General features: G+C 39.2%; 2 protein-coding genes across 8 annotated transcripts in view; one reads left to right on the top strand and one right to left on the bottom strand.

Annotated features, from left to right (window-relative positions):
* Positions 1-6,312, top strand: part of LOC148023076 (uncharacterized) — a 79,271-nt gene extending 72,959 nt beyond the window's left edge. For 3 of the 6 annotated variants that reach the window (XR_015693605.1, XR_015693606.1, XR_015693607.1), the window contains 3 exons: positions 514-1,873; positions 1,957-4,041; positions 4,670-5,569. Coding sequence is in view for 1 of the 6 variants with exons in the window: in XM_087696065.1 (XP_087552191.1) it covers positions 514-1,873; positions 1,957-3,889 (3,293 nt within the window). In the remaining 5 variants the exon portion in view is untranslated. Of the gene's footprint in view, positions 1-513; positions 1,874-1,956; positions 4,042-4,669; positions 5,572-6,007 lie in introns of those variants that run through there. The other 3 variants (XR_015693608.1, XR_015693609.1, XM_087696065.1) reach the window with 3 other exon arrangements.
* A 4,177-nt stretch (positions 6,313-10,489) lies between these two features.
* RING1A (RING 1A) overlaps positions 10,490-16,166 on the bottom strand; it is a 37,076-nt gene continuing 31,399 nt past the window's right edge. The window contains exons 5-9 of one of the 2 annotated variants that reach the window (XM_087696064.1): positions 12,418-12,948; positions 12,151-12,270; positions 11,798-12,022; positions 11,556-11,622; positions 10,490-11,325 (exon numbers count right to left, since the gene is read on the bottom strand). In XM_087696064.1, coding sequence (XP_087552190.1) covers positions 11,596-11,622; positions 11,798-12,022; positions 12,151-12,270; positions 12,418-12,948 — 903 coding nt within the window. In that variant the 3' untranslated portion in view covers positions 10,490-11,325; positions 11,556-11,595. The remainder of the gene's footprint in view (positions 11,326-11,555; positions 11,623-11,797; positions 12,023-12,150; positions 12,271-12,417; positions 12,949-16,166) is intronic. The other variant, XM_087696063.1, reaches the window with a different exon arrangement.

The following is a 16,166-nucleotide window of genomic DNA, read 5'->3' as shown; positions in this document are numbered from 1 at the left end:
TTTTTCCCCCCAAACTTATGGTATTATTTCGTATGTGCTTATGACACACACTTATGGGCACTTATCGTGTTCGGGTGTGAACACCCCCTACAACCCTAAGGTTTAAGGGTTGTACCTTGTACTTTCAGCTTACACTCTTTCAATCTATTGCATTGGGTGTCATGCTTGACTCTCATACTGTCTACTGATTTCTGTGCTGAGCTTCAATCCTGCCTTCATCTAACACTCACCTCAACCCACTCCCACAAGAGCCACCAGCTGTTAAGAGATTTTCATTCATTATTTAGTTATCTTCATTTTGCATTTCTGCATTCATGCTTGAGTTCACCGTGTTTCAGTTGTGGCCCCGCATTCTATCTTCTCTAGGACAACCTACTGGTCAAACATAACAATAGTCAGAGCAGTTCTGGCTCATTTTTGTGAGGAGTTTTACATCTTGATTCATGTTCATTTGGGTGTTGCCAAGTCATTTCAGAGATTTCACACTGCTTGCATGTTTATTTTAATGGACAGGTAATAAAGATGCATCTGATAAAGCGATCCTAGTGTCCATGTTGTTCTGGGCATTAGACAATCCTCCTCCTGCACATTTAGTACTTATTTCCGGTGATGGTGACTTTGCAAATGCTCTACATCGTCTTCGACTGAAGGGCTACAATATCCTCCTAGTTAGACCTGATCAGACTGTTAAACCTGCTCTCCTTGGTGCTGCCACAACTGTGTTGTTCTGGACAAAAATAGCTAAAGGACAGCTATCTGGGTCAGGAGAGTCACAAAGGAGTTTATCTTCTACATATGTAGAAGGGCAGTTCCTTCAGCAATTTATTGGTGACAGATCTTCAAACATGCCAGCTTCAGAAAGCTTAGGTATGAGAAGGCAGAATGAAGGGAATGACTCCTCCCTTCAGCCATATACATTTGAAAGTGGGAGCAAAGCTGCTAGCATAAAGATACAGCTCACTCAGAATCAGGAGACACCAGATGAAAGACAGCCTGTCAAGTCTAAGAGAGGGCTGTCCGTTATCAATGCACCTATGGAGATGAGCAAGTGTGATTCTAGCGATGAGAGTACTTCAAAAGGACCTGGTTTAAGCAAGGTGCATTCAAAGGTTCAACTTGAGACTCACAATACAACATATTTTGGAGTTTCGAACCCAACCAATGACCAATTCTTCGATGCAAAGACAAACACCACCCCTGATGCTGTGGTTTCTTGCTCTGAGGGAGAGTTCAAGCCACTCTCTACAGGGAAGATGGCTTGTAATTCAGGTTATAATGCTGGGAAGCCTACACAATTCCGAGAGGAAAGCCAGAAATTTTTGACTGGTAATAAGACCGCAAGGGATTATAAATCACTGTCCTCCAATACACCAGCTGGGAATTCTGATCGTAGTGCAATATGGCCTTCACACGAGCAACCTCATATGTCAGAGGGAGCTATTACAGAATCACCACTTGAATGTGCCATCTCACCTGTGTCATCAATTGAAAAGCCTCAAAGACTTTCGCAAAACCATTTGCTGGCTCATAAACTGTCTGTAGATGAAGTCATGAAAGCTTTGAATACTTTAAAATCAGATTGCCTTATGCCAACAGAAACAAACTTGCAGAACTGTTTGTGCTACTGGAATAAGCAGCATGAAAAGGTGAACCTGAGACAGATGTTGGAGAAGGCAGTGGATCTTCAGCAAATCGAAGTGGTCCAGGCAGGGGAGCGGGGATTTTCTTTCTTTTTGCCTCAAAACTCCAGTCTGTGGAACTGTGTGAATACTGGTGACATGCTGTATGAGTTTTCTACAAAAGTGTGGACAAAGTACGGAGGCTTTTTAAGCTGTACGGAAAATCACCAATGGATTATGCAGTCTCGGTCTGAGTGAGTGCCCCGTCTCTTGTTTACTTAAGTGTTATGCCATCGCAGTCCACTGCTACAAATATCTATATGCATTGTGTTGGCAGGTATGAAGCAGCACAAGTTCTTAGAATCAATGGGCCTATGCTGATTAGGAGCTTTTCTATTGGTCAAATCATGCACCTAATAAACCAGTCTATCTGGAAAAAGAAATGGTTGAGGCTTCCAAGGACACCAGTATATTCTTTACAGATTGATTTGCAGGTTGTGAATAGCTATTTAAAAAGTAGACTGGGTGCTAAACCTGGGGTTCTACGTGAACAAACAGGTTTTTCAACTAAGAAAGAGTCCACAGAATTGCCTGCAGTGTACGATACCTCAGCTAAGCTGATGATTTTTCAGAAGCTCAGGGTTTGGCTTCTGGAAATTTCACTGAGGAAGTCTGAATATGATATCTCCATGATACCAAAGGATTTCAAAGAAGCGACTGGGATTCATTTAGACTACAAAAAACTAGGTTATTCTAACTTACAGGCACTCATCAAAGAGTTTTCTGATATTGTTTCGATCAAATGTGTAAGGAAAGGACTCCATGTATTGTGCCTTGCTCGAAAAAAGGATAGTATCAAGCCGCTTGTGTCTGTGAATGCTTTGCCGGATGAGCAGCCAAAAACGCCAGTTAAACGAGCCAATGTTGGACAAAAAGCTCAACAGGACTATTCACAGCCACTGGTTCCACAGGATCAGTTAAAGCAGCCTGTCACACTCAATAATCCCACTTTAGAGAAAGTGATAAATTTCCTTCTTCATATGCCAAATCTTAAAACTGGTTACGATACATCTCTGATAGAGGAGGATTTCCTGAAGGCGACTGGCATCATTTTAGATTGCAAGGCATTGGGCTATTCCTCTTTGGAAAATCTAATTTCTGATTTTCCTATGCAGTTTTGTTTGAAGAATCCAAAGGAAGGTCTTTTTCTAGTTTTTAATAGCAACACGAGCTCTGAGGTTTCATATTATTCTGAGCAAGTAAAGAGCTTTAGCACAGACTATAACATATGCAACTTGAAAACATTAAGTCATGAAAGCATGGCTGGCAAAGGTAATGCATCAGAACAAGTTCCAGAAAGCATTGATCATCCTTTTTCTGCAAGGGGTTTTCAGCAAAAGGATGTATCTGGCACTGTCAGCCCACAGGATTGCAAAGAACTCGAGGATTTTTTAGACATCAAGACGATACCAGCAGCAGATCTGACTACTGCAAACAAGGAGACACACCACATAACAGGGCAAGAAGACACTCAAGAACTCTCTTCCCAAGTGGCAGGTGAACCCAGTCAAGCATGTGTTTCAATGAGTGATACAGCAGCAGGTATGCCTCTATGCCCAACAGTTGATTCAGGTGAGCTATACACTGGTGCAATAAAGGCACTTGCTGAAGCAGATACGACTCCTACTCTTGCAGCATGCTTGCAACCAAAGATTAGTCATCAGGCTGTTGATGCAGATGAATTAAATCAGGCAGGGGCTGGAGAATGCAGTGTGAAGGCAAACAATAGTCAGGAGACAATAGAGAAACTGAGAACTTGGCTGAGATGTGTGATGCCAGTAGTTCAGGATGGCTATGACCTTAATGAAATGTACAAGGATTTCTTGGAACTAAGTCGTAGACATCTGCTGTCAGTGGACTTTGACATAGATCAGTTGAAAAGTTTACTTCTGCAGCTGTCTGACACAGTATGGGTAAGATCCCATGAAACAGGTCGATGTTTGGCATATCCTGCTGGAGAGAAGGGCCATATAATGCTGAAGGATGTTGAACTTCTGCTGCTGAAATTGCTTTCTGAGCATAAAAATGGATATCCCATGGCAAGATTAAAACAGGATTTCAAACTTCAATATAATTATGAACTGGAACAGTCGCTTGCAGGATTTTCTAAACTTCAAAACCTAGTGAAAGCATTTGAATTTGTAGAGGTTAAATCTTCTCCTCGAGGTGCTGACAAGATGGTACACATGAAAGAACCTTCAATCATATAAGGAGGGCCGATGTGCATGCATCTATAACTTATTGAACTAGGTACTTATTTTCATACAGGCATGCCTTCTTGGATATATGTTTGCTGTCTCTGTGATTGAACTGGTGCAGAGCTAGGTTCCATTCAAATAACTCTCTTGGGGTTCAGGAAATGGTAAGCGTTTAACCCAATGTTCATAGAAAACCAATGGTTAGTGATAAATGAATGGCAAATGTTATGAAATTTTTTCAAAAATGAAACAGGTTGTCTCAATCTGCATGTGTATTTCAAGTTTTTAGAAAGATAAGGACTTACAAAGCAACTGATCAGAGCTCGTAGTTTTTGAAGGTGAGGGGTTTTGTACCATCTAAAAAATGGACACAGATGGAATAGTATTTGTTTCATTGTATTGGACTCAACAGAATAGCACCCTACATAAGGTTTCATATCTTGGGTTGATCCTCGTTATTACATTTTATTGGACTATCAACAGAATAGCACCTTAGACAAGGTTTCATATCTTGGATTGGGATCACTGGTTAAGAGGTTGACCCTATGAGGTCACTTCAACAGAATAGCACCCTACATAAGGAAACAAGATACCTGTGGATCTTGAGAGGATTGTATTATGGAGTCTGCTGTTGTGTGCTAGGAGTAAACTTTTCTCATTAAATGGTTATGCTATTTCCAATTGCCAGTATAGCAGCTATAAAGAATCCTTTTCGCGTGTCTAAAGATCGATCATTCTGGCTTTATTTTGATGGATTTCTGATTGTTGTGTTTCTTCTAAATTTGAATGTAGTTGGCATAGACCTAAGATGACCGGATGGCAACTTGAAATTCCAACAGATACTATCAAAGAGATAGAAAGGGGCCAGTTAGCCAGTATATGCATGGAAAGAAAGCAGCCAAAAAGCCCAAGTGGCTACAAGCAGAAAAATGGAACGCCATCGAGTATCAGTGTCATGTTATTGGTGCTGGAACAGGTAATATTTTCCCAAGTTGGAAAGCATTCTAGAAAGGAACTTGTGTAATAACTTGTGTAATATTTTCCCCAAGTTGGAAAGCATTCTATAAAATAGGAGAGTGAGTTTGGAACGATACTAACGTTGATATGGTAGTAATAAAACATAGCATTATATCTGACCAGCTACATGGATGTGAACTTTAAGTTATGGAGCTTGTTTTAATGGTTTGGTCTCATATTATTAGCCCTTAGTAGTACAAATTTTGAAGATGCATGTCCCATAAGGGTCAAAGTTGCTCAAACTCCAATTTCTCAAATGCCTTATGCATGCTTGGTTCACACCCTCACATCCCATTATGGGGTGTACAACCTACCTTGTTAAACCTGTCTCCAATTCACCATAAAGTATTTTACCATGATGGGTTTCATGTGATTGTGCTTTTGCTCATCAAAATTCACATAGATCGACAAAGAAAAATCTCATTTCCAAAGCAAATTTCTATAGCAAAAGATTCAGAGGAAATAGAAAATTCCAAAAAATTTTAAAAGTCAACATTTTAGCCACTTTTAGGCGGTTTTGGAGTATCTTAACCTTACCATGTCAAAAGTCTTAAGACTCCTTGGTTTAGGAAAAATGATTAACCATGGATGAGTGGTTTTACATTTTCATGCCTTTTTTCCATGAACATATTTCTAATCTACACTGTGGGCCTTGTGCAAGTTATATGTTAAGAGAATGTTGTATGCTTGTTTCTCACCATGCAGTGGTTGATGAAGCTTGCAACTATATCATTTGCCTCTATTGCCCTTTCTTCATTTAAAGTGTTGGATAAATACTTTTAAATGATTATAATGAGTAAGATCATCCTATTGTTCCTTTGAGTATTGATAAGGCTTTTGAAGTTATTAAACTAAATCTATTAAATGATGTCACTATTTTATGCATGAAGGCATAAATTTCAACCCTTGTAACTATATAATTTGCCTCTATTGCCATTTGATCCTTTTACGTGTTTGGATAGACTTTTAAACAATTATATGGAGAGCACATTGTCCCTCTATTCCTTACGAGTATGATAAAGGCTTTTAAAATTATTCAAGTGAAACTATAAATGCATGTTATTATTGTATGCATTAAGATATAACTCCATGATGATTCATTGTGTGTGACAGGATTTGTGAGAGAATTTCAAAAAGCATCACAAAGATATAATACAAGCAACTTGAAGCCCAAGCATTATTTAGCAAACAACTCTTGAAGAAAAGCAACCTAAAGCTTAAATAAGAGGCAACAATAACTCTTTAATATGATATTTCTAAGCTTCGTCCACTTAAAACTATAAACAAAACTTGCAAACCCCCCCCCCCCCCCCCCAAAAAAAAAAGCTCTCAAGGATAATGCTCTTATGCACTTTTGCACTTATCTTTCTAACACATGCATGGGTTAATTTTCAAAGGATCATAAGTTTCTCCCAAAAATACTTCAATTTTTTGTCATAATCGTGGTGTATCTAAATCTTTGTATAGATGTGATTTTTAAATAGTTGTAGTATTAAAAAATTAAAGTATATATATATATTGATTTATATTATAGATATGTGATCTTGAAATATATTTAGCATAAAAACATCGACATAGTATCTAATTACCACTCAATGAGAACTTGAAAAAGTAAAACCACACTAGTCCTCAATTTGTTTGAATATTTTTTAGAGAATTAGAATTCTTGTCTAAAATAGGGCTAAGCCAACTTTTGGTGTTGATGTATAAAATCTTTTTTTTTTTGCTTGCTTATTTTTCTTTTTATCTAAGTAAAAAAACTCTATGCTTGCTAGAACTATTGTTCTATCTTTAGCTAGCCATTTGACAAGTTAACTAGGTTGAGTGCTCATGCAGCTAAGTCATTGTGTAGAAATTATGGAGTTTGTAGCAATCAATCAATCATCAAGAGGACGATTTCCGTTTACATCTAGCTTGTGCCCATCTTGCTCTCTCTTTTTATCTACATGCATTCTTGTCCACATATATACATCATGAGCAACTTAGAGTTACCATCCTCCATAGTTAAGCTCTCAAGCTTATGAACATGATTAAGCAAAAATCCAACTATGATGTAAATGATAAACTATGAGTAACCTTGTCATCACCTTTTATAATCAATGAAGCTACACAAAATCAAACTAGTAGGTATATTTGACTCTTAAGAGTACTTTTTCAAATTTGAATGTATTTATTGTCTTTTACAACGACCCTCGTTGCAGATCCTCTAGCAATATCCTTCTCTCATAAATACCCTTCGTAATTCAATAAGCTTGTATTTTCACTTGGTATGTAATACTTGATGAGTGTGATCCTTTCAAATGTAGCCTTTGGTGGAATGTTGCAACTCAATGTGTTTTAAGCTCCTAGCAAAGTTTATGATTTAGGGTTAGAAACGTGCTATACATTAAAGTGTCTTAAAACAAGAGAGAGGGGAGATGATTTCATAATCCATCCTTTCAAGATTGAGGCAAAGTGTCAAGCATGTAAGATTTATCCATTATAAAGAACAAGGGGCATTCAAGGGCTAGAACACCTTCACGAACTTCACCAAAAGACCATCCCACTACAAAGACTATTGCTTCTCACACATTGCCCTGCAACTTTGAACATTTACCAAACATTTACCTAGTATTGTTAACATTTTAAGAGATGTCTAAGTAGGTATCTATTCAATGTCAATAAATTCACATTGACAATATCTTTTCTCCAACTCTTACACTAACTACTTCATATCAATCAATCCAGACACACTACATTCTAATTATAAAATGATGCTACTTAATGTTTTATCCATATACATTGTATCCAAATACATTTTAATCTCAACTAAAAAGGTTATCTTTGCATAAATTCATGGGATAAAACTCAATAACTAACTGTGTAATCTATTCTCAATTATCAACTTGCAAAACAATCCATTGTCAAAGTGAGACTAGTGCTGGGAATGCTTCCATATTCATCAACTTACAAGCACTCACAACTAACACAATTGATATATAATAAGTCATTCTTGAAAGTATAACTCAAATAAGTTGCAAAAGGTCGTAGATCCAAAATCTAGATATATGACATCATTCTTATCCACTGCCTAAAGAAGCCACACACGATTAGGAGAGGACAATGTATTATCCCAAAAATCTATATCATGGTGAAAGTTTCAAATAAGCATTTTGTAGACAAGATGAAGATGGCACTATCATTGTGAGGAAGCTATTCTTATGCTAGCATGTGAGGTAAGAACTACCCCCATCTTCCATCTCATTAATCAAGAGCTCACACACAAGCACATGTGTTATCTTCCACCATTCAACTATAACACTTCACAAGGAGTGTGATACCAAACATGTTATTCAATGACTACTACACAACATTACCATAAGACTACCCAACATAAGTAGGTTGATTACATTGTTACAAATAGAAGACATCATGTTTCCACAATAAAGAACCCCCACATCATTTTACAAAATAACTAACACTATTATAAGTTGAGGTATCTAACCCTCCAAGGATTGTACACAACTATTTCAAACATCTATACTCATATCCATCTTAACACCACTTCCTATTGTCTCTATACATTCGAAAACCATCCCAACCAAGAGTGCACGAACACAAACATGTGAAACATATCCCCTAATGAGGCTAATCTACAAAAGGTAATGCCGTCAACGTGATTAGTCTTACAATAGATGTAATAGAATGATTAGGGAAACACGAGTCACTAGTATCTCCCAAAAATATGGCTTTACATTGTTGCATACATTACTTGGGAGGACTAAGGTTTTGTTCACTAGTGATGATGCCATGAAGTGAACCATCAAATTAAAAACACAAGAAGAATCAAAGCACACATTTCATCCCCAACAAAAAAGTAGTTGTAAAGCCAATTGGTCAAAGCATCTTCCAAAGCACATGTACAAGCAACAATGATAAAAGTAGCCTAATTTCTTATAACCCAAAGTGTCCAAAAAGGCTAAAGTTAACCCATTGAATATATATGTGTGTGTGTGTGTGTGTGTGTGTGTGTGTGAGCGCTAAAATCAAAACATTACCACCAAACATCCAAGAGCCCCCAAATATAGCAATTATAAAACTCGCATGAACCAACGAAGAAAGTCCAATGAACATAAATATGCAACAAATAAATTCTTGTATCTACTATTTATGTTACGTAGTCTTGGTGATGCGCAATCGTGGAATTAAAAAAGGATGTTCCTGTTGCCATAATGAAACTTGCTCTTTTTTAAGCCAAAACTAAACTAGTAATGTAGATCAATCGAAGGGAGACCCATTTTAAGGGATTACTTTATCACCTTGGTGTGATATTATTAGTGGCATACATCATATGTTTGAAGATATTATGTCACCAAGCACATACAACTAAAACACATTTTCTTAAAACCAACGATAAGTGATGTGAATTTATGAACCCTAATAAAGTCCTAACTTCAATTTCCTAAAACATTGGCCAACAATACCTGTGTCTCAAGCAATGGAGCTACATACCCAAACTATTTGGAGCTTATTGGATTATATCTACCACTAATGTTCCTATCACAAGCAATGGAGTGGCATGTTGAGGCTGCTTGGAGCTTGTATAATACAATATGAGCCCTAAATTGGTTGTTCACACACCCATTGTATTTATGATGTACTTAAGTACTCTTTACAAGGAATCCTTATACTATTGCATTTTTCTCACGACGACTTTTTGCTAGGTCTCTTTTTTTTTCTTTGAAAAAGAAAAGATCCTTAACATAAGCAATGAACTTGCAAGCCCAAGATACTTGGAGCTAATCATGGGTGATACAACAAGAATAACCTAGGTTGGTTATTCACGCAATCATTGTAATTGTGATGTATGCTACAAGGGGATCTTTGTGCAATTGTATTTTGTTTCTCACAATGTTTCTGTATTTCTACCTCAAAAATTTTCTCCAAAATTTTATTGATAGAATATTTGTTCTCTAGAAAAAAGAATCATTATCACCAACAATGAAGTTGCATGCCCAATCATGGATAATACACTAGGAAGACCTAGATTAGTTGTTCACACAACCATTGTATTTATTATGTACTCAATTACTCTTTACAAGGAGATCTTTGTACATTTGTAAATTTTTCTCATTATAATTTTCTCCCATGTTTCGTTAATAGAATATTTCTTCTCTTTAAAAAAAGGTCCTATCATAAGCAACCAAGTTGCATGCCCAACCTGATTGGAGCTTTGCATGAATCTTTGTATAATACAATAAGAAGGCCCTAGATTGGTTGTTCATACAACGATCGTATTTATGATACACACAGCTACTCTTTACAGAGGGATCTTTGTACTTCTGTAATTTTATCTCAAATAATCGATCTTGACGTTTCAATAATAGAATCTCTCTCTCGGGGGGGAAAAAAAAGGTCACAAGCAATAAAGTTGCATGCCCAAGCTGCTTGGAGCTTGTGTAATCCATGGGTGATACATTCAATCACTTTGTGCACACTTCAAGATAAAGAATACGATATAAAATCCGGCAACACACTAACCAGTAACGACATCAGATTCCCTTAAAAACAACCGCCCTTTTTGCCCATAAAAACAACTGTTTTTTGCACCGCTGCTAAACATGAATTTGCAGATACTTTTAGATTGCATCACTTTATGCCTGTACAAGTAAAGATAACACTTGGAAGTTATTCCTTCACCATACTGCTTTGCAGAGGACCAAGTCAGAACCCACCCACGGAATTGAGAATACATGACAAATGCCATGGATGTCTTATAGTCTCGCATCCACAGCTTTCAATGTCCAACGCATCCACACTTTGAAGTTTGGCGAGGGATTATGAACTTCTGTTTTCTAATATTAAAAACACAAAGAGCCATGGCAGGAAGATACGCTTTGTAAAACTGGCTTCTGCAACAGGGTGTAGCAAAGGCTTGAACATGGGCGTGCCGTTCTACATGCTAAATTTTAATAGATCACACAGGCCAAGCCCTGAAATAACCTGGTGCCAAAATGAGGACCCTAAAGACCCACACCAACACCGGCGCGCGCCGCCCCCCCCCCACCCCCGAAAAACATAGAAATAAACATATCCCAGTTATAGAGAATTTTTTTAAGCCAGATCCAAGGAGTCGTACAAATGTCTCACTGCTCATGTTTTCTGAAGCAGAAGACTAGCTTTCTGTCTGAACGTAATTCGACCATCTCAAGACCCCCCATACTTTGAACCGTTTCAGGTGGGTACTGTACTGCCAGCAATTATCTACAACGCAGCTTCTGGCTTTCTTTTTGTATAATCAGTGTGGATTGGCTGGTTCACCTGTACACGGTGTGATATACAAGGCAATGATTCATGGCATCGTCAACCCACAGGCTTGATAACAGCAAACAGCATCTATAGCAAGCCCTTATGCAGCTATGCTGAGCTCACTGTTACCACAATGAATCGACCTGAAAAAAGGAGATGCATTGAATATGTGAAAGGGGAGCGGTTAGATCTCAAAGTTTTGACAGACTTCTTAAATGTGCATGTTACAAGTGAGTACCTAGAAGATTTAAGCTTGCATAGATGGTCGGTGGATCCTAAACATGACTTTTAAAGGGATATCAAGGTTATAAGTGCATGCTTATTGGATTAAATAAGACATGCACACAGCTGTACAAGATACATGTAAGCTTACATTAAGCAAAGCAATCGGAGCTCTATGCAGCATTTTGTTATCAATTTTTCAGGCGATACATAATAACCTGCAGCAGTGGTACGTGCAACAATGAGTGAAAACAGAATTGCTTGAAAGTCCACATGTATATCAATTTTGCAGATATAAGATAAAACCATCTATTCCCTGCGCATACTGGTACAAGCCGAACTCAATTAATCCTACAAAATTCATCTTCATGACAATGCACCAAAATCTGTTACCAGGTTGCCATGGGAATGCCAGAAGTACGTGTAAATTTGACCAAGCGTTGCTTGTGGGTGAAGAACTTCTGCGGATTTGAAGCTTTCCCCACCATCACTTCCCCCCTTACCTCTCTGACGTTGGGCAGGCTTGCCATCTACCTTAGCATCAGACTGGCCATCGGAATGCACAACCACAAGCTCTAGCTCCCCAATGGGTGCATACGGCAAACGGTTAACAAGAAACTGGAACAAATTGAGTCAATTCAGAAAGCACAACATGCCAATGGAAAGGAGAGCAACATTAATGCATCAATTCCATAGCTGTCAGATCAATGCCAAAAGATTGACAACGACCCAAAACAGCTCTTTACCTTCAACATGTGCTGCACAGTTACATTTGCTGGGCAGCAAAGATGAGGCTTCTCAAGGGTAGGAAGTGTGTCAACATAATCACCTTGATTGTATGGTTGAAGTGTGAAATGAACATCAAACTGCAAAAATAGTTGTTAAGTTATTAACAGCACTCTGATGCAGAAAATATCTACAAGATAGACCTCTAGTAATATTTTCTTTGTTACAATTGGCCTCATTAAAACCTTGAGAGAGTTATTCAAAACTTTAAAGAGGAAAAGCCTTACTTTAACATCGTTCTCCAGGCATGCTGATGCTTTGAGAGCCTCCAGAAGGACTGTTGCTCGAGCAATAAGTCTATTACTGCCACTGCTATAACGCATATAGCTACGTGAACCTGCCCTAGCCCAGTTGGCTAAGCCTTCCCACTTTCCAGCACTGGCAGCCGATGTTTCAACCTTAACTTCATTTGCTTTAGCTGAAGAGAGGCGTAAGGACTTGTTCCCTGGGGCATCACCTTGTTCATCATCAGTAGCTTCTACAGAGAACATCGGCTCACGTTTTCGTCGCCTTAACCTTTTCTCCCTTGATGCAGTTTCCAGAGCAGCAGTTTGACCATATTGTTCAGTAGACTCCTCATCTTCTCCACCATACACATGATCTGACCCCTGAGATCTTTCCTTATTTTGAGACTGAACATTTCTAAGCTTGTTCTGAGCTTTGCGAACAATAGCTGCTGCTGTCACCTTGGCTGTTGTGTTCCGTCTAGTTATTGCATCTGACTGGCGTTCTGATGTTTCTGCAATACTCGCTTGAAGCTGCATGAGACAACCACCAGAAAATGTCAATGTATGTAGTGTCACTGCTTAACAGAATGCTTTCACTGTGATCCGAAGATGACATTTGATCCACAACATTAGAAAAGCAAGTTTGTAGTGAAACAAAATACTCTTTATTCATCTCCTGTAATAAGAGTAGCAATCAAGGACAAATGGTGCACAAAAATCATTCTGATTCCAAATCAGCTGTTTTCCAATCTCCAAGTCAAAATATATGCCCAATCTAAAAAAGAAAAAGACCATTAGCCACCTGAATCAGTCATGCATGAGCATTTACATCCTGCCCACAATGACACCCGTAAAACTATGGGATTTTGTTACCATCTCTCTGTGAAGCAGGTATCACAGGCCGTGCTTTTACAGCTGGCATGTCACAAAATGGACATGTAGATAGTGGTGTGTCTAGTCACATGACTTTCCGACACAATCGGCTCCAACATCTCCATGACAAGAGGGGCCTCCATGGGCACCATTCCTCTTTCTTCCCAGCTAACAAGATCTGCATTCAGTAGTTAAAGTCAGTACCAAATTTGCATTTCAACCTTCTACCTGTTTCAATGGCCTCATTCAGCTTGCCACCCAAGTTGTCTTCACATAGATGGTGGTTAGGGTGGAGGATGCTTCATCAAGTAACACCCTTTGGACTGGTCACCACAAGCGTGGGTTGTACAAGCTCACAACCCTAGCAACTCGTCCTTCTTTAAAGTTGGGATTATCATGGCATGCTCACTATGGTCATCTCAGTCTCAACTCCCTTTGACAAGCTAGCTGCACAGGTCTGATAAAGGGGTTACCAGACTTTGCTTCGCAGCTTCCATTGATTTGCCCCAATCATCTTCGAGGCAAGCAACATTGTGAACCTATTCCCATGCAGTCAATCAGCTGAGTTACTAGCCTTTTGGAGCTTGTCCATACCAATTTGTGCAGAGCCATGTGCACTCCTTCCTTGGGCGATGCCATTTACCTTGTGTTGATCATGGATGATTTCTTGAGATATGTTTGGGCTTATTTCCTAAAGCCCAAATCAGAGGCACTCTCTATTTCTATAGTAAAAGAATTTGGTGGAGAATCAATCCATCTCCAAGGTTTCAGGCATTTATACCAATCTTAGTGGCAAATCCCACTCTTAGTTCAGGTTCTATAGGTAACATGGCATTGCGATAGCATTTGCCAATATAGGTACCATCAAAGAATGGTATGGCAGAGCGACAAAACAAGACCATGTTGGAGATGGTTGGGTTCATGTGAGTACAAAGGGCTTCCTCCGACTCTTTGGGCTAAGGCTGTTACCACAATTGTGCATATTCACAACCAATCACCTCATTTGGGGCCTGTTTGGGGGAAGCCCTCCATTGCTCCTTTTCAAGTTTTTGGATGTGATGCCCATGTTCACGTACCAAAGGATAAGAGAGGAAAATTGGATGAAAAATCGAAGTGACATACCTTTATTAGCTATAGTCAGCTGATCAAAGGCTACAGACTCTTCAACCCTAACTCACGAAAGGTCTACAAGTGGAGATGTGGTGTTTCATGTGAGGATTCCTATTCTCCTCCAATCTCTTCTTCCAATAGATCCTCTTCATCGGATTCCCTTATCCCATTGGCCCCACTGCCCACCGTTCAAGAGGCCCTCATCCAGAAGACCTAGCAATGTGCTACACAAGAGAAGCTACATTTCATTGAAGGGAATCAAACTTGGTAGCTCATTTCTCATCCTCCCAACTTCCAAGAGAAAGATCGTCGGTGTTTTCCAGATCTATAAGACCAAAGAATCGTGTTGGTGGATTCTTGGACAAGCATAAGCCTTCGCTTGATTGTTGCCAAGTGATTCACATAGAAGCCGAGCTTGGATTATGCCAAGTCATTTCCTCCAACCACCTGAATGTCTACCATTAGGATGATCCTCTCCCTTGCAGCCCATCACATTGGCCAATATATTAGATGGACATCAAATCCTTCTTGCTCAATGGCATCTTAGAGAAGAAGATTTACGTTGATCAGCCTCCAAGTTTCAATGTTCTAGGCAAAAAGGATCATGTCTACCATTTGCAAAAGGCTCTATGGCCTTAAGCAAGCACCTAGGGCTTGGTATCAATGGATTGGCCACTTCTTCCTTCAGAATGGTTGTAGATCAAATCACAACCCCAACCTTGACTACCAATAGCAGACCAATCCTTGTGTACTCATCATTTGTATGTTCATGATTTGATTTTGACAAGGAGACGTACAAAAGAGGTTGAGCAAAGGTGAGCAAGGAGTTTGATATGACTAACCCTGGACAACTCCACTTCTTCCTAGGTCTAGAGGTATACCAGCCACCTCAAGGCATCTACATCTCACAGCAACATTACATCACCAAGATGCGTACCGCATCCAGCATGGCTGCCTGCAAGTCCATCTTTTGTCCCATGGACCTCAAGTCCAAACCTTCATTTAAGGGCAGTGCAAAGTTTGCGGTGGCATCCTGCTACCATAATAATGGTTGGGTCACTGATATGGTTCATTTGTACCCAACCCAACATTTCTTATATTGTGGCTCTTCTTTCTTCTATCATGAAGAAGACTCTCCTTAGGATTCATTTTATTACTGCTGCCATCGCACCATATTTGAAGTGTGGTGATCTCCAAAGAGGTTTGGCAAGAGAGGGAAAAAGAGTATTTGCATAACATCACCACAAGATCATGAGAATGATTAGTCAGAAATACACATGAAAAGCATAGATCAAAGAAAGTAGGCCAAGAGTAAATAAATCTACTGTGTAATGGAAATATGAATTGCTTTTAAGTGGGCCACTATGTAGTCCTCACAAATTTGGAAGGCACCGAGGCAAGCCTAGCCAAGTGTGAACACCAATACAAGAACACTCAATAGGACTGAGGTGGGACAGCCTTGGAGCGCCTTTACATAAACCTAGTATGGTAGACACCCCTGTGGGCGCTTTGTAGAATTTTTAGGCCTGCCATAATCATGAAAGACTCCCCTCCTAGTGTGGTGAAGGTTACCTAGATCTAGGGCAAGGTCCCCCTATTGGCAGTGCAATATTGCTAACATGACTAGGTTTTGTGCTTGAGACTTGAGTGGTTTTAGAAACTCTAATCTTAGGCATAGAGTTTCAAAAACTGTACATTTCTTATTGTAACATGCGGGTGCACAGTACAGAAGAAAAAACACACAGAGATAAAGTGTGTGAGAGAAG

This window comes from Lygodium microphyllum, chromosome 16 (assembly GCF_053477565.2).
Source record: "Lygodium microphyllum isolate KBCC chromosome 16, Lygodium_microphyllum_v1.1.10, whole genome shotgun sequence".
NCBI lineage: Eukaryota > Viridiplantae > Streptophyta > Polypodiopsida > Schizaeales > Lygodiaceae > Lygodium > Lygodium microphyllum.
The sequence above is the reverse complement of the archived record's forward strand: the minus strand, read 5'-3'. Positions and strand labels throughout refer to the sequence as shown.